General features: G+C 42.3%; 1 protein-coding gene across 1 annotated transcript in view; it reads right to left on the bottom strand.

The window, feature by feature from the left end:
• Nucleotides 1–22649, bottom strand: part of AQR (aquarius intron-binding spliceosomal factor) — a 211628-nt gene that overhangs the window by 180382 nt on the left and 8597 nt on the right. Inside the window, exons 3-6 of the mRNA XM_030214054.1 lie at nucleotides 14726–14766; nucleotides 8314–8349; nucleotides 2832–2952; nucleotides 472–609 (exon numbers count right to left, since the gene is read on the bottom strand). Of these exons, the coding sequence (XP_030069914.1) occupies nucleotides 472–609; nucleotides 2832–2952; nucleotides 8314–8349; nucleotides 14726–14766 (336 nt within the window). The remainder of the gene's footprint in view (nucleotides 1–471; nucleotides 610–2831; nucleotides 2953–8313; nucleotides 8350–14725; nucleotides 14767–22649) is intronic.

Here is a 22649-nt window from a genome sequence, read left to right as displayed (position 1 = left end):
AGAAAATTTAAACCCGAGAAAAATAAGAAAAATAAAAGGACAGGTTTGAAATAGGCCCAAATAAAGGAGTCACAAGAGAAGACAGAAAAAATAGCCAGAAGGCACTAAACAGTTCTCAAAAACCGGGCGAGTGAGGAGAGGACAAAAAGTGCACCTTCTCCTCACATGGAAAAAAAAGAGAACCGAGACTGCATTTGCGCAACAGGTGGGGAAGGCACTTGTGCATGCGCAGTGGTGCACAGCTCACGCTCCACAAAACTCTCTTTTTAGCTTTGACAAAATGCTAAACCGGGCGACGTGGATCAGCATCACCCACGTGCGAGAAGACAGAAGCCCGTTTGTCCTCGGAGAATGGCATTTACACCCCTTTCCACTTTACTGGGCAGACTGGATGAGCAACACTAGTATCTGCCATTATTTATTTATTATTGTACTAAATAAGCATGTTTTGCTCTTTCAGATAAAACTTACCAGACTATTGAAGCAGTGATCAAGGAAAAGCAGGAGGACAGTCTGTTCATGTAGAGACAGTTCCCCATTCTCACTCACAGAGGCATCTAGAATGCACTTGAAAAAGTATGCAAAGTGTTCCGTCTTCTTTTTGAATGTCTATGGAAAAATAAAAGTGTGTAAGTATCGGCTTTAGTTACGGTTGAACAGATAGCTCCATGTTTGGTGGAAAGACTTTTCTTTTTAAAATAATTTTTATTGCAATAAACACCAGAAAATAAAAACCATCTGAATATATAGTCATCTCCCTGCATAGCAACTGTGTTGAACATTTCCCTCAACAGAACACAACATTTACAAATAACATCTCCATCTGTGGAACATGTCCACTCTCCCTTTTACTGCCCCTTCTACCACAGCACTCCCTAATTCTTCCCCCTCCCCTTCTCCCCTCCTACATCCAAATCAAGTGAGAAACCCTGCTTTCCACCAACTGTGATGACGGCCAGTTCTCCAGTGATTACCTACCAGCTGTTTCAGACATGCTTGAAGAAGGGGAGCTGCAGCCGAAGGAGGGTGATGACCCCACAGCAGCACGACTTTTAGGAAGAAGGAGCTTCGGCCCTTATTGTTCAGGTGCTTTAATGTCTTCAACATCTCTTCCCCAGAGTCTGCGTCCGTGGTGCCTTCTGCCCCCTTCCATTATGTTGGGGACTAAAAGGCCATCTAAAACCTTTCATATTCATGAGGACATGAAGGTCCTCATCTCAGCACAAAGGGATACGCCAGACACTGATTTGTGAGTGGCATGGGCTATGGCACATCTCTGACCAGGGAACTGGAGTCCTTACGGCTGCCCACTGTGGATTCCTTAATCACAGCAGTCATGAAGAAGACCACTTTGCCCATGGAGGGTGGCACGGCCCTTAAAGATCCCCAGGCCCGGAATTGGAGTCTTCCCTTTAAATGTCCTTTCAAGTGTTGACCTTATGTCGCTCGGCATCAGTTTGCAGCTCTTATGCAGCCTGGGTGTGTCTCTCTTAAGAGGCTGGTCTGGCATATTTGGCGGATCTTCTTTACAATCTCCTCTGAGCATCGGCCAACCCAATCCAGGTCCCACTGAGCCTCAAAACACGGCCGTTTAGGTAACAGGCTTGGCGGAAGACTAAGGGACCCCTTGGAGTCAGGTAGAAGTGGAGAAACCTGGGGCTCTCCAGACTTCTTTAGTTAAAAAGTTCATTCATTAAAAGCATATTCTGGGGAGAACGGAGTGTCTTCCATCCCCAAGCCCTCGCCAGTGTCCTCCAGCAATCCGAAATCAGGCGGGCTGAAGACTGGAGGTGGCTCCAGCTGAGTCTCTCCCGCCAGCGCCTCAGAAGTCGCAGCCGCACGTGGAGGAAAATAAAAAACAGCACCCGCAGGAGCGTGCGAAGATGAAAGGCCACCAAAACAGTTTCCAATTCCTCTGCACGTTCTCTCGAACCAGGCCTCCCGCTTGCACCAGACTGCGGCTGACCTTTCGCGCTTCCCATGAACATACTGCACAGGTCCCCAATGCTGCTCGCCAGTTCCCACACTGGGAGCAGCGCTTAACAGACTCAGATGGCGTCGCTATGCGGAACTAGGTAGAGCGCCAACAAACACCAACCCCGCCTCCCCCCACTCATTGCTGTTTTTTTTGTTTGTTTTTTTTAAGAGGCAGGAGAGAAAAGCTGGAGCAAGATGCTCATGGCACAACAACCCATGCAGAGGGGGCTGGTGACGGAGGAAAGGGAAGGACCTGGCATCATCAGGTGTCCCCTAGCAGTTCCAAGGGAGACCTCAACCCCAAGAAAGGCTCAAATCGACCTGGGTGACAGGCCAGGAACCAGATCGAATCAGAGCTGCATAGGTATGACCCTCCACCTGCTAGATACAGATTAAGGTGGCTGCACATGGCCACATTTAGCAAACCTGCTGACAGAGAGACATAACCCACAAGTCCATGGAATGATCTGTGGGACGCTATGGAAGTTAAATCTTTTTCATCTGGGTGTAAAACCCTCCAACTGCCAACCAAACTCAACTAGCACATTAAAACTGTATCCCTTTGCTTCCCTCCATCTGCAACATTGACTTGGGTGGCTTACAGCCCTTGGTACAGTCAACCATATTTATTGAAATCACCACCCAGGATCACCTGATATATTGGGAACTGCATCATCACCTAAATTATCTTTTGAAATAAGGAGCATACAATGATGTGAAGAAGTCCTACCGCGGCGTCCCTGATTTCCCCTATTACACGTCATACTAAATGATTTCTGATCTTAAATGTAATATTAGATAAAGTGAACCTGAGTAAACACATGATATCGTCTACGTGCTGGAAGGGCTCTTACCTCCCATGCTGCCACGTTCTCTCGAAACTTCTCATTCACCATGCAGCAAATTGACATTAAGTAGGCCTTGCTGGATACTTCAGGGGAGTAGTTCACCCACAGGTAATTTTCCAAGTACTGGCTATAAAAGAAAAGAGGCAGCGAAACACATCATAACATACCCACACATCAGTCATACCAGAAGCAGAAGCAGCTGTATCATCCACGACTTGCTGAACGCCATTGCTTTAAAATCCCATTTTTAAAAATGTTGTGAGTTATCTTAAAATTCTTCACATAATTTCATGAATAGACTTGGGCTGTGTACAGATTACCTAATATTTACCAAGGGGTAAATATTCAGCTGGTGGTGGTCAGCAATTTTTTTCACCACCACTGGCTTTATAGCCTGGATATTCAATGCCAAACCATGTCCATGCACCGGCATTGAACATCTACGTATGTGCAGATGGTCAGCACTTAGTTAAGTGCCGATATTCAGCCTTAACCAGTTAAGTTAAACTGAGCGATGACAGGACTGATGTTTACATTTGGTCAATTAAACTTAAGTGCCAACTCTATCCCTGGACCGTACACTGAATAGTTGGTTTCCACTTAGGCAGTGCTGATATTCAGAGAAATAGTGAAATGAGTCAAACACAACACCAAGATACAAACTGAGGATAACAGTATTATCCACAGAAGAAGACAATGGGGGAGAAATCAACAGCTTTCACTTGGCCATGTTCAGTTTCAGACGGCAGTGGGCCATCTAGGCAGCAATGCGAGTTAAGCAAACTGAGACTTGGGCCTGGATTCCTGGTGAAATTTCTAGTGTAGAGAGGCAGATCTGGGAGTCATCAGCATAAAGATTGTATTGAAAACCATAGGTGCAGATCAGTATAGAGGAAAAATTTAAAACAAGTCAGGTACACCAGCAGACAGTGGAAGAGGCTCTTTTACAGAATACACTAAAAGCACAATGAGAGAAATAAGAAGAAAACCAAACCAGAAGAGAGCCCCAAATCCAAGTGAGAATAGAGTACCAAGGAGTGGATGGTGATCAATAGTGTCAAAACCAGCAGATAGAAAAGCTAATAATTGGGACTTCCAGTATGCAGGCGGGCAAGGAAGATGCCAGAATGAGGAGCTCCACTATGACTTGATAAAAAGATTTCTTTTCTGGCACATCTATTGTACAATTGCTGTGCTTTCCATGACTCATTTCTGGGCATCTTAGAATTTATTAAAACTTAACACAGGTAAGACCAAGATGCTTTATTTTGATACACCTGTAACCAAAGTTCCAAAAAATCTGGTCCTTAAAACAGGGGAAATTGTCCTTTGAGAAATCATCAAGAGTACTACTCGGCTTTATTCTGGATACACAACTACCCATGAAATACCAGGTTGATAGTATAAAAGGGTGTTTGTTAAATTACGACAACTCAGAGCTATAGCACCTTCTTTCTTTCCGGCACAATTTAGATTGCTAGTACAGGCTACAATTTTGCCATATTTGGACTACTGTAGTTCTTTGTATGTTGGCATTAATCAAGTTCTTTTTAAAAGAATTCAGAACTGCGCTGCAAGATTGATTTTCGGTCGTACAAAATTTGAACATTTAACACCTTCGTTTAGGGATCTCCACTAGTTGCTTATTGCAGCAAGAGTGGACTTTAGATGGTTTGTCTAGTCCACAAGATCCTTTATGGTTGTAGTTCATTGGACCAGATTACTCTAGCTCAGTATACATCATTATGCCGGCTTAGACATAGAAACTATTCTTTAAATTTAGCCTTTTCTTCAATAAATAAGATTTGTTATAACGTTTTATTGATAGTTTTTAGCTATTTTGCCATTAAATTATGGTACTCTTTCCTTACTCAACTCCGGGATATCCTGGATTATTACTTATTTAGAAAGGCTTTGAAAACCTTTTTATTTCAGAAATATTTTGATATATGATATTTATCTTTGTACTAACTAATCACTGTTACCCGCTTTGATTCCTTGAGGGAAATCAGCAGGATAGAAGCCAGAATAGAATAGGAGAGCACGTTTGATGTGCTGGCACCTTGATGTAAAGTGGTCAGCAGCTCTAGGTGTCTGCACTGAATCAGAAGGCACCTGGAGAGCTCTGCTGAAAGAGCACTGCTGAACTGTTTAGTATATGTTCTTTATTGTAACACTGGTTCCGTTGATTCATGTTTAGGGGATGGTCATGGGGCAGCTAGATGTGTAAAGAGAGAATGATGGGTTAGCGTCAGTTGGGACGTGTACCAAGCAGGTTTTTGGCAGCTGTTGAGAGAAGAATGCTAGAATGAATGGAGCAGGAAACGGGGGGGGGGGGGGGGGGGGGGGGGGGGGGTGGGGGGGGTGGGGGGGGGGGTGGGGGGGTGGAGAAATGCTATAGCATAAATGAAGGGGCATAGCAAGTCCTTGAGGACAGAGATGGAAGGTGGCATATCTTGCAGAGCAGGCAACAAGATTAGGAGAGAGAAGAGAGAGAGGGTGAGGCTGAGGGTTAGGATTTGGACTGAAAAGGGGAATGTTAATGGTAGGGGAATGATTCCATGAAAAGGGGAATGTTAATGGTAGGGGAATGATTCCAAGTGTAGTGGAAGGGGCGTGTGGGCTGGGAGACACCCCCAAATGAGAAGCTTCAAAAGGAAAGCAACATACCTTTACATATATACTATTCGCAGAGAATGGCACAGGTTAATATAGCAATTCTGAACGTAGCAAATGTCCATTCTCTGGTGAAGTGAAAGAAACTACTCTGCTTCAGATCCTTAAAATGGATATTATGTTTGGCAGGAAACACATTTAATAAATGAAGAGTGCAAGATGTTATGTATGGAACAGGTGGGTCACTGTGGGTTTTCCTCCTATAATAGGAAATGGTGTGGGGTGGCTAAAGTACTCCTTAAGCAGTTGCCATTCAAGCTGGAAGTTCAAGTAGATGATGAGGAAGGATGTTATGTTATGTGTTTATAGCAAGGTCTCTATATGGAAAAATATATTATTGGGTAGTGTTTATGCACTAAATTTTAACTTGGAAGATTTCTTCCAAAAAATAACTGAGATGTTCCTGCAATTTCCTGGTTAGTCCATAATGCTAGATGAGGCCCCCTCTTCTCACCGTGTTTCTGTCCAGAGGCGAGCGGCTCGCCTTGCCGGCTGAACAACTGGCTAACCAGCGCACTGCTGAGGAGCCTCGGTTGGTCGGCCGGGAAGGAGAACCACACGCCTTGGGACCACAGCACGGATAGAAGGGAGCCGCTTCTCTCTCATAGTGCACCGCATGTTTGTGGGGAAAGTGGTGCTAAATCATTCGTAGATGACCTGATTCGAGAACGAAGTGGAGTTACAAATTGAATAAGGAAATATTGATGAGAATGAAATAGAGTTATAAGTTGAATAAGGAAAGATGTGATACATTGGGACTGCAAGCACAAGAATTTGATTTTGGATCCTTCACCCTTGAGCACTGAGTGACATCGGTTTGGAAGCACCTGTTCTGCAGATAAGTCGAGAATTCATTTGATTATTTGCAATTTGATAATTTAAAATCTGTGACCGATTTAGAACTGGCTTTAGTGAATAGGCAGGCAGGGCGGGACTCAGTGCGATAATGGTTGGAGAAGTGTATTATACAGGATATGGATCCTACAGCATATGATGCATTTGGTCTGAGCACTATATATAAAATAAAATAATGTCTAGCATTTTAAGTTAGAATATAAGCAGTTTCTTGATATGGTAACTGTACAAGTTGTTGGTGAGGCCCCACTTCGATTAATGAGTCCAGTTTTGAAGGCCATATCTTGCTAAGGATGTAAAAAGTCTTGAAGTGGTTCAGAGAAAAGAGATGACAATGGTATGGGGTTTACGTAGTAAGACATATGAGGTGCTTGCTGACCTAAACATGTATATCCTGGAGGAAAGGAGAAAACCGAGTGACATGATACAGACATTCAAATATTTGAAAGATATAAATTTGCAGTCAAACATTTTCCAGAAACGAGAAGGTGATAGAACTAAAGGACGTGAACTGAGATTGAAAGGGGGCCAACTCAGGAATGTCAGCAAATATTTCTTCACTGAAAGGGTGGTAGGTACCTGGAATGGCCTTCCACTGGAAGTGGTGGAGATGAAAAGGGTAACGGAATTAAAAAATGTGTGGGATAAACACAAAGGAATCCTGATTGGAAGGAATGGATCTAAAGAAGCTTAGTGGAAATTAGGTAGCAACACTGTTAATTGGGAAGCAAAGCTAGAGCTGGGAAACACTTCTAAGTTCTGTGCCATGATTGTGGCTGAATAGATTTGGATTGGCTGGAGTGGAGTTTTTCAGGGGCTTCGACAACTTCAGAAATTTAGAACAAGGACAGTGCCGGGCAGACTTCTATGATCCATGCCCTGAAAATGACAAGGACAAATCAAGATCAGGTATACATATGAAGTTTCACATCAAACTCATCACATATGGTATCTTGTTGGGCAGACTGGATGGATCGTACAGGTCTTTATCTGCCATCATCTATTATGTTACTATGTCAAGCTTCAGGCAGTGTATGTATTGCTACTGCTGCTGCCAGCAATGCCTAAACAGAGAGAAAAAGACAATTTGGAGGTAGACTGGGGGGCGGGGAGTAGGAGAGGTGCCTGCCCAAGCAAAATGACCCATGGATAAGATGATTATTTCAATGAAATCATTTTAAAGTCTAAAATTTCTAGACTTAAGAGTGTATATGGTATACTTTTATTCCCTTTGAGAATTATGACTGCTGTCTCTACAGCATCCCTAGTCCAGTCTGATCTGAGAACATAAGCTTTGAATCAGGTTCCTCTGTGAAGGACTACCCCCCCCCCCCCCTTAATATATATCTTTCCAAAACACCAGGCCACAAAAAAAAATATATATATAGTGATTGGGCTGGTGTTTAACCATATTCCAGGCAAATCTACATCTGAATTATCAGCACAAAGATGTAATATTAGTTCTAATGCTATAAAGTGTTTACATTCCTCTATGTCCAAGTTCTAGTCTATGCGCGTGCATTATACAACCCTTGATCCACAGTATCTGCTGTATTCACTTTAATATGATGTACTTGTTCTTTGTTGTATTATCACCAGAAAGAAAAAGCAAAAAATAAACAGCATGTTAGCCATCATTAATGCCATTTACCAATGTTACCTGTATTTTTCAAACAGATGTGAAGCTTAAAAGTAACACTGAAATTCTTTTTTTTTTTTTTTACAATCTTGTTGTTACTATTGTCCACAGCTCCTCATTTGAAGAAGGGCATGAATGTACAAGGATAATTTAATAATGTACATATTCCTCCCACTGGTCAATGCACGACAAGCTGACAGTAAAATCCAAGCAACTGACCCCTCTCTTCTGGATACCCTTCTACTTCTTTTCATTTCGTTTTGCTCCTACTGAATATGATGGAACAAGACCAGAGAAATAACTTTGTTCCAAACCTACCTAAACTCCAAAAGCATTATTTTCCTGATGGAAAACCTGAAACCAGAAACACAAAAAAACATGATTACTAAAGAGTTCAGAAGATGGCAACAGTCACCACAGGCATGAATTTGTGACATGATTTTGTTTGCATCTGTTAGCCTTGAGATGTCTAAATACATTTGAGTAATAAAGCTTGAAATGATCATGGCCAGGAAAATACCAGGCACCTGTGATGGGCCAAAATAATTCATCATGACTTTTGGCTGCTTTCAGCCAACGTGTGTCTATTTACCTGTTTCATACCTTATATAGGCATTAATACCCAGTTGCTCTTCAGCAACCAGACGGTGAACAAAGAATATATCCAGGATATCATCTACAAAGAATTATATCATGTGTTAAACCCTCAAGACTAAACAAGGCTGCTCTATAAAAATATCGTAAAAGGGGAATAAAACTGACCCTTGTAGAACTCCATAATCCAACTATCCAGAATTATTTCCCATAATCCCACTACCCTCAAAATGAACAAACACAACACTATTGAAGGTAGTTGATCCATCAAATACTATAATCTAGGGGTGGGCATTTATTTTATTTATTTATGACATTTATATCCCACATTATCCCAAAAACAAGCTTCAGTTCAACATGGTTTACAGTTTAGATTAAAAATGGTCAGTATTCTCAATGGAGAAGGGTAGATAGTGGGGTTCCTTGGGGGTCTGTGCTGGGACCGCTGCTTTTTAACATATTTATAAATGGCCTAGAGATGGGAGTAACTAGTGAGGTAATTAAATTTGCTGATGACACAAAGTTATTCAAAGTCGTTAAATCGCGGGAGGATTGTGAAAAATTACAAGAAGACCTTACGAGACTGGGCGTCTAAATGGCAGATGACGTTTAATGTGAGCAAGTGCAAAGTGATGCATGTGGGAAAGAGGAACCCGAATTATAGCTACGTCATGCAAGGTTCCATGTTAAGAGTCACAGAACAAAAAAGGGATCTAGGTGTCGTTGTTGATGATACGTTGAAACCTTCTGCGCAGTGTGCTGCTGCGGCTAAGAAAGCAAATAGAATGTTAGGTATTATTAGTAAAGGAATGGAAAACAAAAATGAGGATGTTATAATGCCTTTGCATCGCTCCACGGTGCGACTGCACCTCGAATATTGTGTTCAATTCTGGTCGCCGCATCTCAAAAAAGATATAGTGGCTTTAGAAAAGGTGCAGAGAAGGGCGACGAAAATGATAAAGGGGATGGGACGACTTCCCTATGAGGAAAAGCTAAAGCGGCTAGGGCTCTTCAGCTTAGAGAAAAGGTGGCTGAGGGGAGATATGATAGAGGTCTATAAAATAATGAGTGGAGTGGAATGGGTAGATGTGAAGCGTATGTTTACGCTTTACTAGGACTAGGGGGAATGCGATGAAACTACAATGTAGTAAATTTAAAAGGAATTGGAGAAAATGTTTCTTCACTCAACATGTAATTAAACTCTGGAATTCGTTGCCAGAGAATGTTGTAAAGGCAGTTAGTTTAGCGGAGTTTAAATGGACTTGGGGAAAATCCACTATTTCTGGGATAAGCAGTATAAAAAGTTTTGTACTTTTTTGGGATCTTGCCAGGTATTTCTGACCTGGATTGGCCACTGTTGGAAACAGGATGCTGGGCTTGATGGACCTTTGGTCTGTCCCAGTATGGCAATACTTATGTACAATTTGATTGTTTATCTAAATGGATATCCAGAGGTAAACTGAAGTCTCCTACCAATATAAGAGGTATGCTTCCTTCCTCAACTATATAGGGATCTAAATTCTGAAAAGTTTTGGGGTGTCACCAGTTGATGCATAAACATTAACCCCTTAATTCTATAAATTTGCAGGCATGATTAATATGCTTACGATTAGTATCCAAGGGTTGATGTAGTAGGTAAGCCTTTCCTCAGCTGAGAGGTGCCCAGCTCTACCACCGGCTGCCTTTCAGGTGCTGTGGAGGACTTGCAGCTCATCTGCATATCATTACAGCCTTCTCCGGGGTGACACCCAAGTCCACTCCGATCCACTCAGGGCCTCCGCTCTAGGTGTGGGCATTTTTCTCTTTAAATCTAATCTTCTTCCCAGTTGCTAAAGTACCTCAGTTATTTATGGCCCCTATTCACATTCTCTTCCTAGCCCTGTCCCTTCCTAATCTTTTCCCTCACCCCCTACCTCTCTCTGCTACAGGAACTCACTGCCCATCCATCGACTTCATCAACTCACCTTCTCTCCTACCCTCTTCCTCCCTCTTGGCTTTTAATCTCCGTCTCTTTCTGCCCTCCATTTTGCCTTCCCCATTCCACCTAAATACCTCTCGCCTTCGTGGCCACACCTCTCCTACTCTCCTCCGCTCTCTTTTACTCCTTCTCTTACTCTCAGTCAGTGACATCAATTCCAATCCTGGCCCTCCTCACCAACAATTATCCCAACTCTACAGATCCCACCGCGACCTCTCTAACCTCATCTCTATTCCTCTACTCCCCATCTCTTCTCTGCCCTTCTCTTGCGCCCTATGGAATGCCCGCTCTATCTGTAACGAACTCCCCTATATCCAGGACCTCTTTATCTCGCGTCACCTCCATCTGCTCGCCATAACAGAAACCTGGCTCTGCCCTGATGACTCTGCTTCAGTCGCAGCCCTCTGCCATGGCGGTTACCTTTTTTCACATACTCCTCCTGCTGGTCGCAGGGGCAGTGTTGGACTACTTCTCTCTCCCTCCTCCAGATTTCAACCCCTTCTTTCACCTCAATCTCACTGTTTTTCCTCCTTTTCTCTCCTCTGCCTCTTCGAATAGCGGTCATTTATCGTCCCCCTGATAAGTCCCTTTCATCCTTTCTCAGTGACTTTGATGCCTGGCTTGCCTTCTTCCATGATCCTTCCTCCCCCTCTCTCATTCTTGGTGACTTTAATATTCCTGCTAATGATCCTTCCAACCCTTATATTTCCAAGTTACTCGCTTTAACATCCTCCTTTAATCTCCAACTATGCTCCACCTCCCCCACTCATCAAAATGGTCACTGTCTTGATCTCACCTTCTCATCCAACTGTTCACCCTCTAGTTTCCTTGCCTCTGATCTTCCCCTCTCTGATCACCATCTTATAACTTTCACACTTAAATCTCCTCCCTCCCAGTCCCGTCCTATCTTATCTAATTTATCTAGGAATCTTCAAGATATTGACCCTTCATCTCTATCCTCCCATGTTTCAAACCTCCTCTCTACTGTGGCACCATCCACGTCTGTCAACGAGGCTGTTTCTTTTTACAACAATACTCTATCCTCTGCCTTAGACACTCTTGCACCTTTGATGAACCGCCCTATAAGGCGTACAAAACCCCAACCTTGGCTGACTTCTAATATCCACTACCTACGTTCCTGTACCCGCTCCGCCGAACGCCTCTGGCGGAAATCTCGGGCCCTTGCTGATTTCTTACACTTTAAGCTCATGCTGACCTCCTTCCAATCTGCTCTTTTATGCGCCAAACAGGATTATTATATCCAACTGACCAACTCTCTTGGCTCTAATCCTCGACTTCTCTTCACCACATTGAACTCTCTCCTCAAGGTGCCCCCTCCCCCAACTCCCCCTTCATTATCTCCTCAGACCCTTGCTGCATTCTTTCACGACAAGGTTCAAAAGATAAACCTTGAATTCTCTACCTCGCCACCTCTCCCTCCACTAGTCCATTCCCCTCACTCTCCTTCCCCTCATTCCTTTTCCTCCTTTCCTGAAGTTACTATAGAGAAAACTACACTTCTCCTTTCTTTCTCAAAATGTACCACCTGTTCCTCTGATCCCATTCCCACCCACCTTCTTAATGCCATCTCACCTGCTCTTATTCCTTTTATCTGTCACATTCTCAACCTCTCACTTTCCACTGCAACTGTCCCTACTGCCTTTAAACATGCTGTGGTCACACCTCTCCTTAAGAAGCCTTCACTCGACCCTACTTGTCCCTCTAATTACCGACCCATCTCCCTCCTCCCTTTTCTCTCCAAATTACTTGAGCGTGCTGTTCACCACCGCTGCCTTGATTTCCTCTCCTCACATGCTATTCTTGACCCACTACAATCTGGTTTTCGCCCTCTCCACTCAACCGAAACTGCGCTTTCTAAAGTCTCTAATGCCCTATTACTGGCTAAATCCAGAGGTCTCTATTCCATCCTCATTCTTCTTGATCTTTTCGCTGCTTTTGACACTGTCGATCACAGCATACTCCTCGATACCCTGTCCTCACTTGGATTCCAGGGCTCTGTCCTTTCCTGGTTCTCTTCCTACCTCTCCCTCCGCACCTTTAGTGTTCACTCTGGTGGATCCTCTTCTACTTCTATCCCTCTGCCTGTCGGCGTACCTCAGGGTTCTGTTCTTGGTCCCCTCCTCTTTTCTATCTACACTTCTTCCCTTGGCTCATTAATCTCATCCCATGGCTTTTCCTACCATCTCTATGCTGATGACTCCCAAATCTACCTTTCTACCCCTGATATCTCACCTTGCATTCAAACCAAAGTTTCAGCGTGCTTGTCTGACATTGCTGTCTGGATGTCTCAACGCCACCTGAAATTAAACATAACCAAAAGGCTGCTTCTCATTTTTCCCCCCAACCCCACCTCCCCACTCCCCCCGTTTTCTATTTCTGTTGATGGCTCTCTCATTCTCCCTGTCTCCTCAGCTCGAAACCTTGGGGTCATCTTTGACTCTTCTCTCTCCTTCTCTGCTCATATTCAGCAGATCGCCAAGACCTGTCGTTTCTTTCTTTACAACATCCATAAAATCCGTCCCTTTCTTTCCGAGCACTCTACCAAAACCCTCATCCACACCCTTGTCACCTCTCGTTTAGACTACTGCAATCTGCTTCTTGCTGGCCTCCCACTTAGTCACCTCTCCCCTCTCCAATCAGTTCAAAACTCTGCTGCCAGGGTCGCTTTACTCATACTACCCCTCTCCTCAAGTCGCTTCACTGGCTCCCTATCCGTTTTCGCATCCTGTTCAAACTTCTTCTACTAACCTATAAATGTACTCACTCTGCTGCTCCCCAGTATCTCTCCACACTCGTCCTTCCCTACACCCCTTCCCGTGCACTCCGCTCCATGGATAAATCCTTATCATCTGTTCCATTCTCCACTACTGCCAACTCCAGACTTCGCGCCTTCTGTCTCGCTGCACCCTACGCCTGGAATAAACTTCCTGAGCCCCTACGTCTTGCCCCATCCTTGGCCACCTTTAAATCTAGACTGAAAGCCCACCTCTTTAACATTGCTTTTGACTCGTAACCACTCGCCTCCACCTACCCTCCTCTCCCCCTTCCTGTACACATTAATTGATTTGATTACTTTTTTTTTTTTGTCTATTAGATTGTAAGCTCTTTTGAGCAGGGACTGTCTTTCTTCTATGTTTGTGCAGCGCTGCGTACGCCTTGTAGCACTACAGAAATGCTAAATAGTAGTAGTAGTAGTAGTAGGTGTAGTGTTTTTTTTTTTTAAATTAAAGTGTAAAGAAAAGAATTTAGTCATTACAACATGGAAAGCAGCGACCATTTCCATGACAGCCAATGCCAATTTTCTAGCTGTAAACACCTGTGTTGGCAGTTTATGGTGTTCCACTGTAACCTCTGGAAGCTTAATGTATAAAAGGCAACACTCTGCCTGGTGAGGGTAAAGCAAGAAATACTAACCTTGGCCCCATTACCTCTAATAACCCTTTTCAACAAAGTCTTCTCCAGGTTTAGATCTCCCTGGGTCCTATGATAAACAAAATTTCGGCCCTGCCTATAACGAAATAGGTCCCACACCTCCAAGTCATAATCATCCTGAAGGTTCAAGGAGATGAATTCTCTTTCCTCCCAAACTTGCCCCAAGGTACGCAATCCATTAGAGGCCCAGCACTTATATACCAGATCCCACAGCATAGGCATGAAAAGAGGGGTATACTGGATTGCTGTCTGGAGAGGATAAAGACGATATGGAAAAAATTTAGTATGGTTGAAAAAAAAAGGCTGTCCCTGCTTTATATGGTGAAGGTAACAAGGAACTGGTCTGAATATCGGCTGGTGTCCAGTTACCTTCCAGATGGCGGCTCCAGCTATCCTCCCCATCCTGATCCCCCATCCCATCCCACCTCACCCCTGGAATGGTAAGGCTCTCCCCTCCAGCCCCCGCGACCATAAGTAACTCCCCTCCCACACAACCCTAAAAACCTTCCACCCTCCCTCATCTCAGTAGCCACCCCCCCCAATTATTCCTAATTTATTTCCTATCATCCATTATTGCAAACATGGGAAGCACAGACGAAAATAGTTTCTTCTCTCCTGAATATGCCTGTTATATAAGACAGAATATACACCCAAATCTGTTTAGTTCTTTACAGATTAAAAAAAATACTGGAAAATTATACTCACCTTGACTTGGCAATTTCCTTTTCATATATATCTTCAATAACCTGCAGCGAATAGTATAAGATATTAAGAACAGTTTCTGCTATGTCATATGAAATCTACTTTAGTTGCTAATTTTAACCAATCCCTCCTTCTGAATCACTGCATGCATACAAATACATACATACACAGGAACAGATGGGAGGAGGGCACAGTTGGAAAACCCTACACATCTAAACTTTTGTTGCTGCCCGACCTAAAGTGCATCAACCAATATAACCGGTTAATTATCAAATATGACTTACATGTGGGCTCATGATGTGAACTTCAAATGTATATAATAATAGCCAACCCTCTATAAATTCAGTTATCAAGGAAATATAAATTTTGGACCTCAGCAGAGAGCCTCAATGGTAGTAAATTCTTTTTACCCATCAAACATCTCCAAAGTTGTCACTGGTCCTTATCTTATTTTATCTTTGCTTATATTTTTTTTCTTATATGCATAACTCTTCATATCTTTTTTTTTTAATAAATCATCACAGTCTTGAAACTTATAACTTCAATAATTTAACTTATGGTGTCGGGTACGGGATTCACTTGGTCCAACATGAGTATGTTTTGCACAAAAAGGCTGTATCAAGGATCAACCCCCTGTAAAACAGTATATCAGATCTTAGTTTCAAAACTGAATTATACACAAATTTTTATCATGCTTCTTTATATAAAATCATATTTTACCAATGTCTGCACCAGACCCGTCATACCAACTAATATTGCTCTTGTTGTCAAGATGGTGGTGGTGTTTCCTACTCAAGAATGTATACTACCAGCTGATTCTGATGTCTACCAGAGACTCAGGATTGAAATCATACGCTCCAATTCTGCATTCATTCATTTTCAAGAGACTGTTTGAAATTCTTTGTAATTCAATAACTGTTCATAGTGACCACCCTCCCACCCTTCTTGGACAGAATCTATTACACGCCATTTAAAGTCCTGCCATCCATGTCGTTTGTCACACTAATGGTCTACTAATGGTGCTGTAAGTTCTCTGTAGTAATCTGAGATTTATGTTCATTAAGACATACTCTAATCAGGCAGCTACTTACTGCGCCCGATGTAAATTTGTTTACATGGGCATTCAGACATATATACCACATTTGCACTGCTGCAAGAAGTGATAGATCTAGATCTAATCGTGTGCCTTGTCGCAATATATGCCCAGGTCAGTCCTGTAATAAAGCACACCACTGGAATCGACCACAAGATATGTGGGAACACCTAGGCACCGATAATAACGTTTCCGTATATCTTTGGCTAGAAAGTATTTCTCCAATAGTCTTGCCTCTTTTATAATCCACAATTGGAAACTCTTCAAGACCAGGGTATAGCTGTAACAAATGCCAATGAGAGTGTAAAGATTTAACTATTTTATTGGTTTTTCTGATTATTTATAACCATGAAAAGTGTGAAGATATTTAAAGAAAAAAAAAGGAAAATAGCAATACATAGGTCAATCTTTCCTGTTAAAGTGGTCTCTTATCTTGCAACAGTAAATGTCATTGTGCAAATCGAGCTCTTAAAATAGGCTTGTATCAAAGCTTTCCTGAGGTATCTCCTCTCTTCAAATCAATTTGTTAGTAATTTTGCTTGATATTTAAATCTTGTAATGTGGTACAGATGTGCCAGAGGTGCAAAAATTGGCTAATAGCCAGATTACATTTTATTTATTTATTTATTGCATTTGTATCCCACATTATCCCACCCATTTGCAGGCTCAATGTGGCTTACATAGTTTTGTTGTGACATTGTCATTCCAAAATATCAGATACAGTTAGAAGTGTGTAGAGATTAAGTAGGAAAGAAAGAGGAAGTGATTGGGCGGGTGATAGTAGAAGTGGATTTTCATAACTGGTTGGGTTGGGAAAGTGAATTAGTGAAGCTGTTGGTTCTCATTGTAGGCCTTGTTGAAGAAGTGTGTCTTCAGAGATTTGCGAAAGTTATTTGTTTCGACAATTGATCTCAGGTCTGTGGGTAGAGCATTCCATATTTGCGTGCTCGTGTAGGAGAAGGTAGTGGCATGCATCAGCTTGTATCTTAGTCCTTTACAGCTGGGGAAGTTCAAGTTGAGAAATTTGCAGGATGTTCTTGTGGCGCTTCTGGGAGGTAGGTCCACTAGGTTCAGCATGTAGATCGGGGCGTCTGCATGGATAATTTTGTGTACAATCGTACATATCTTGAACGCAATGCGTTCTTTAAGTGGGAGCCAGTGCAGTTTCTCTCTTAGGGGTTTTGCACTTTCATATTTAGTTTTTCCAAATATAAGTCTGGCGGCAGTATTCTGGGCTGTTTGGAGTTTTTTGATAGTCTGTTCTTTGCAGCCCGCATATAGTGTGTTGCAGTAATCCAGATGGCTTATTACCATTGACTGTACCAGAGTGCGGCAGACGTATCTCGGGAAGAATGGTTTTACTCTTTTGAGTTTCCACATGGTGTGGAACATCTTTTTCGTCGTGTTCTTCACGTGGGTATCGAGAGTGAGGTTTCGATCAATAGTAACTCCAAGCATTTTCAAATTTTGTGAGACTGGAAGAGAGCAGTATGGTGTGATTATGGTAGAGAAGTTTTTTGTGTTATGTTGGGAGGTGAGTACAAGACATTGTGTTTTTTCTGCATTAAGTTTTAGTTGGAATGCATCCGCCCAGGTGTGCATGATTTGGAGGCCTTGGTTGATCTCGTTGGTGATTTCATTTAGATCATGTTTGAACGGGACGTAGATAGTGACATCGTCTGCATATATGTAAGGATTGAGATTTTGATTGGCTAGCAGTTTGGCTAACGGTATCATCGTTAGGTTGAATAAGGTTGGTGATAGGGGGATCCTTGGTGTACTCCATGTTCGGATGTCCATGGGGGTGATCTGTCCGCATTCGTTGTTACTTGTTATGATCTTGTGGTTAGGAATCCTTTAAACCATTTGATTACTGTGCCTCCTACTCCGAAGTATTCTAGTATATGTAATAGTATTTCATGATTAACCATGTCGAAGGCACTGGACATGTCGAATTGTAGGACGAGTATGTTGTTACCAGTTGCGATTGCTTGTTTGAATGAGTTCATTGCGGCTACTAGAACAATTTCTGTGCTGTGGTTTGTCCGAAATCCTGATTGAGATTCGTGCAGGATTGAGTGCTTATTTAGGTATTCAGTGAGTTGTTTCGTCACTATGTCTTCCATGAGTTTGGTTATGAGTGGGATAGATGCTACTGGGCGGTAGTTGGTTAAGTCCATTGTGTTCTTCTTAGAATCTTTCGGTAGCGGAGTTAGTAGGATGTTTCCTTTATCCGTGGGAAAGAGCCCATTTTGAAGCCTGTGATTATGTGGTTCGTGAGGTCTGTTCTGAATTGTTTAAATTTCGTAACTGGTGAAACAGAAAATTATTTAGCTCTACTGGCTACCTATATACCGTAGTATATATATTCTGATGTTCTTTAAAAACTCAAACATCCAAAAATTCAATTTTATTACAGCTGTACTTCAATGTAAACTATCTATGAGATTAATCCAATGTACAAACTATTGCAACTCACCCTTTGTGCCTTTCCAGATGAAAAAATATATCATCTAAGAAGCGTTTCCACACTATCACAGATTGAAACTGAGGTGATGAATATAATCGTTGATGTTCAGAGCAAGTCATATACAGGGCAGATACCAACAGAGCCAATGTGGCCCCCATTGCCACTCTGTTGAAAAAATTCTCTGCAACAAAAGTAATTTTCAGTGATTACCAGCATTGCCAAGACTAGAAGAAACGCTGTAGTTATTTGTGTAGGCTATGGTCGATTTCCCAGTTTCTTAAATTACTTCTAAAGCATCTGATGGCTAATCAAACTTCATGAGGAAGGTCCTTCAGAGATTGTAAGATAGTCAAGAAACTCATGGTGTCCTTTAAGTAAGATGGAATTTTAGACACTTCAGGTCCAGAAATCTATCTATAAAAATAGAGAGTGGCTCCAACACTGAATCTCCAGTTGATACGATTGGTCTTCCAGGGGGGTGTTCTATTATTTTTATGGATTTTAGGAACAAAGTAAATTTTAGGAGATTTTGATTGCTGTTCCATTAAAAAAAAGATGCCTCTTTGGAGTTAATATACCAGTTTTTCAGAGACCTGAAGTACATATAATTCCATCTTACTTAGAGCACACCACAAATTTCTTGAATATTTTACAATCTCTGAAGGACCTTCCTAATGAAGATTGGTTAGTCACGCTAGATGTAACATCTCTTTACACAATGATTCCTCAATCAGAGGCTTTGAAAGTAATTCAAGAAACTCTGGGAAATCGATCACAGCCTACATCAATACCTACAGTGTTTCTTGTAGTCTTGGCCATGCTAGTAATCAATGAAAATTATTTTTGGTGCAGAGAGTTTTTTCAACAAATAAATGGAGTGCCAATGGGGGCCACATTGGCTCCATCAGTAGCTGCCATATATATGGCTCACTTTGAACATCAATAATTGCATTAGTCATTTCAGTTTCAGTCTGTAATAGTGTGGAAACGCTTCTTAGACAATTTTTTTTCATCTGAAAAGGCACAGAGGATGAGTTACAACAATTTGTACACTGGATTAACCTCATAAGATAGCAATCTAAAGTTTACATTACAGCCATACTAAAATTGAATTTCTGTATGTTTGGGTTTTTAAAGATCAGAATAAAAAAAAATTATATATACACACACACACACACTATGGTGTATAGGAAACCAGTAGAGTGAAATAATCTTCTCTAATTCACTAGTTACCATCCCATATTAAGTTAAAATATAATCTGCCTATTAGCCAATTTTTGCATCTCTGGCGCATCTGTACATTAGAAGATTTTAATTATCGAGCAAAATTACTAACAGCGTAATTTGAAGAGAGGGGATACCCCAGGAAAACTTTGACACAAGCCTACTTAAGAGTTTGATTTGCACAACGACATTTACTATTGCAAGAGACCAATTCAACAGGAAAGATTGACCTCTGCATTGCTGTTTTCCAATATCATCAATATTGTAGTTCAATCTTTACGATCTCATTGGCACTTGTTGCAAATATACCCTGGTTCTGAAGAGTTTTCAATAGCGGCTTATAAAAGAGGAAAGACTACTGAAGAAATACTTTCTAGCCAAAGATATACGGAAACATCATTTTTGGTGCCTAGGGGTTCCCACGAATCATGTGGTAGATGCCAAGGGAAAATTAGGTTCTTACCTTTAGTCACAGCAGATGAATCTTTGAGCAGGGACTGTCTTTCTTCTATGTTTGTGCAGCGCTGCGTATGCTTTGTAGCGCTATAGAAATGCTAAATAGTAGTAGTAGTAGTAGTAGTAATTCATTACGAATGGGTTGTGTCCACCTATCAGCAGGGGGAGATATAGAACACTGAAAACCATAGTGCCTCCTGGACGGCTAGCTCCATCTGTCTCTCAGTATTTTGAAGCTTCCAAAGCAGTGTTAAACCGCAAAGTAGCATAACATGAACTTTCCTCACAGCGAACGAGAACGCCCCAGAACAGGAGCAATAACACAAAGGAGGGACGAATTCAACCTCCTGTAGTAGAACAGCACTCCCGAAGACTGTTTTCCAACTTCTCCCAATGAGGGAACATGTCTGCAGGAAAAACTGAACACAAAACAGAGTCAATCAGGGAGGGATCATGGATTCATCTGCTGTGACTAAAGGAAAGGAAATTACCAAGGTAAAAACCTAATTTTCCCTTCCTTGTCATCAGCAGCAGATGAATCCATTACGAATGGGATGTATCAAAGCAATCCCTAGATAGGGCGGGAACAAGTCACACCACGTGCAAGCACTTGTGCTCCAAAAAGCGCGTCCCTCCTGGCAGCCACATCCAGCCTGTAATGACGGGCAAAAGAGAGCTTAGAAGCCCAAGTAGCTGCACTACATCTCTTAAAGAGAGAGTGCTCCCGTCTCAGCCCAAGAGGAAGAAATTGTTCTTGTGGAATGTGCCTTAAAGGCGTCAGGCGGAGGCCGGCCAGATAGCAGATATGCAGGAAAAATAGCTTCCTTAAGCCAACGGGTTATAGTGGCTTTAGATGCTGGAGACCCTCTGCGAGGGCCTGACAACAATACAAAAAGGAGATCAGAGGTCCTGAAAGCATCAGACATCTGCAAATACTGCAACAGAGCCCTGCGCACATCCAGAAGGTGCAACTGCCCAAAAGATTCCGGAAACTCCTCCCTAGTAAAGGAGGGCAGATAAATAGACTGGTTTAGGTGAAACGCTGAAACCACCTTGGGCAGGAAGGAAGGCACTGTACATACCATTACTCCGGACTCTGAGAATTACAGAAATGGGTCTCGACAGGACAGCTCCTGGAGCTCAGACACCCGTCTTGCCGATGTTAATGGCCACCAAAAAGACTGTCTTTACAGTCACATCCTTCTCCGAAGCTCGCCTCAGCGGCTCGAAGGGCGAACACTGAAGAGCCTTTAATACTAGCCCCAGGTTCCAAGCCGGACAAGGGGCCCGCACGGGCGGTTGGAGCCGAAGCATCCCTCTAAGAAACTGTGCAATGTCCGGGTGCGCAGCCAGGGAGAGGCCAGCGACCTCCCCCCCGAAAACATGCCAAGGCTGCCAATTGAACACGCAGAGAATTGTAGACCAAGCCTTTTTGTATACCATCCTGCAAAAAGTCTAGAATCGGCGAGACAGAAGCCTGCATATCTCCCCCTGAGAAGGAATGGTGTGCTTTAACTATTACAGCTCTCTCTCTCTCTCTCCCTCTCCCTCCCCCCCTCTCTCTCTCTCCCGATTCATGTATGGCTTAATGAACATAAATCTCGGATTACTACAGAGAATTTACAAGCACCATTAGTAGCCCATTGGCATGACAAACAACATAGATAGTAGGACATTAAATGGCGAGTAACAGATTCTGTCCAAGAAGGGTGGGAGGGTGGTCACTATGAACAGTGATTGAATTACAAAGGCACAGAGGGTTTAAAGCACAAAACAAGGTCCAAAAAACAGAAAAAGCACAGGCCGTGTTTCGGCGCACAGTGCCTGCATCAATGGTATATATTAGAATAAACGAAAATATAAATTGCACATATAAACTGTGCACCAAAACACGGCCCCTGTCGGGTCAATGATGTACAAGATCGATGTATTATAGTACAAGATTGATTCATGCTGTGGAATTAAAGGATTTGTCCCGCTTTTAGTGCTCTTTCTATTCTTTGGACGTTAAATTACAAAGAACAATTTTGGATATTTATGCTTCAAACAGTCTCTACAAAAGGACTGAATGCACAATTCGAGTGGATGACATTGATTTAAATACCGAGTCTCTGATTGGTGGACATCAGAATCAGCTGGTAGTATATATTCTTGAGCAGGAAACAACGATGCCATCTTGACAACAAGAGCAATATTAGTTGGTATGACGGGTCTGGTGCAGACATTGGTAAAAGATGATTTTATATAAAGAAGCATGCTAAAAAAATTGTTTATAATGCAATTCTGAAACTAAGATCTGATATGCTGTTTCACAGGGGGTTGATCCTTGAATGTTGGACCAAGTGAACCCCCGGAACCAACATCATAAGCTAAGTTATTGAACTTATAAGTTTCAAGACTTACGATTTATTGAAAAAAAAAAAAAAGATATGAAGAGTTATGCATATAAGAGCAAAATATAAGCAAAGATCAAATATAATAAGGACCAGTGCAACTTGGAGATAACCATTTGATGGGTAAAAAGAATCTGCTACCCTCAAGGCTCTCTCTGCTAAGGTCCAAAAACTTATTTTCCTTGATAACTGAATTTATAAAGGGATTAGATAGATATTATTATATAAGACCTAAAGAGTAAGCACTACCATCTTTGCTGGACCCAAGGATAGTTGCTACTACCTCGCTAC

The sequence above is a fragment of the Microcaecilia unicolor genome, chromosome 9 (assembly GCF_901765095.1).
Source record: "Microcaecilia unicolor chromosome 9, aMicUni1.1, whole genome shotgun sequence".
NCBI classification, from domain to species: domain Eukaryota; kingdom Metazoa; phylum Chordata; class Amphibia; order Gymnophiona; family Siphonopidae; genus Microcaecilia; species Microcaecilia unicolor.
The sequence above is the reverse complement of the archived record's forward strand: the minus strand, read 5'-3'. Positions and strand labels throughout refer to the sequence as shown.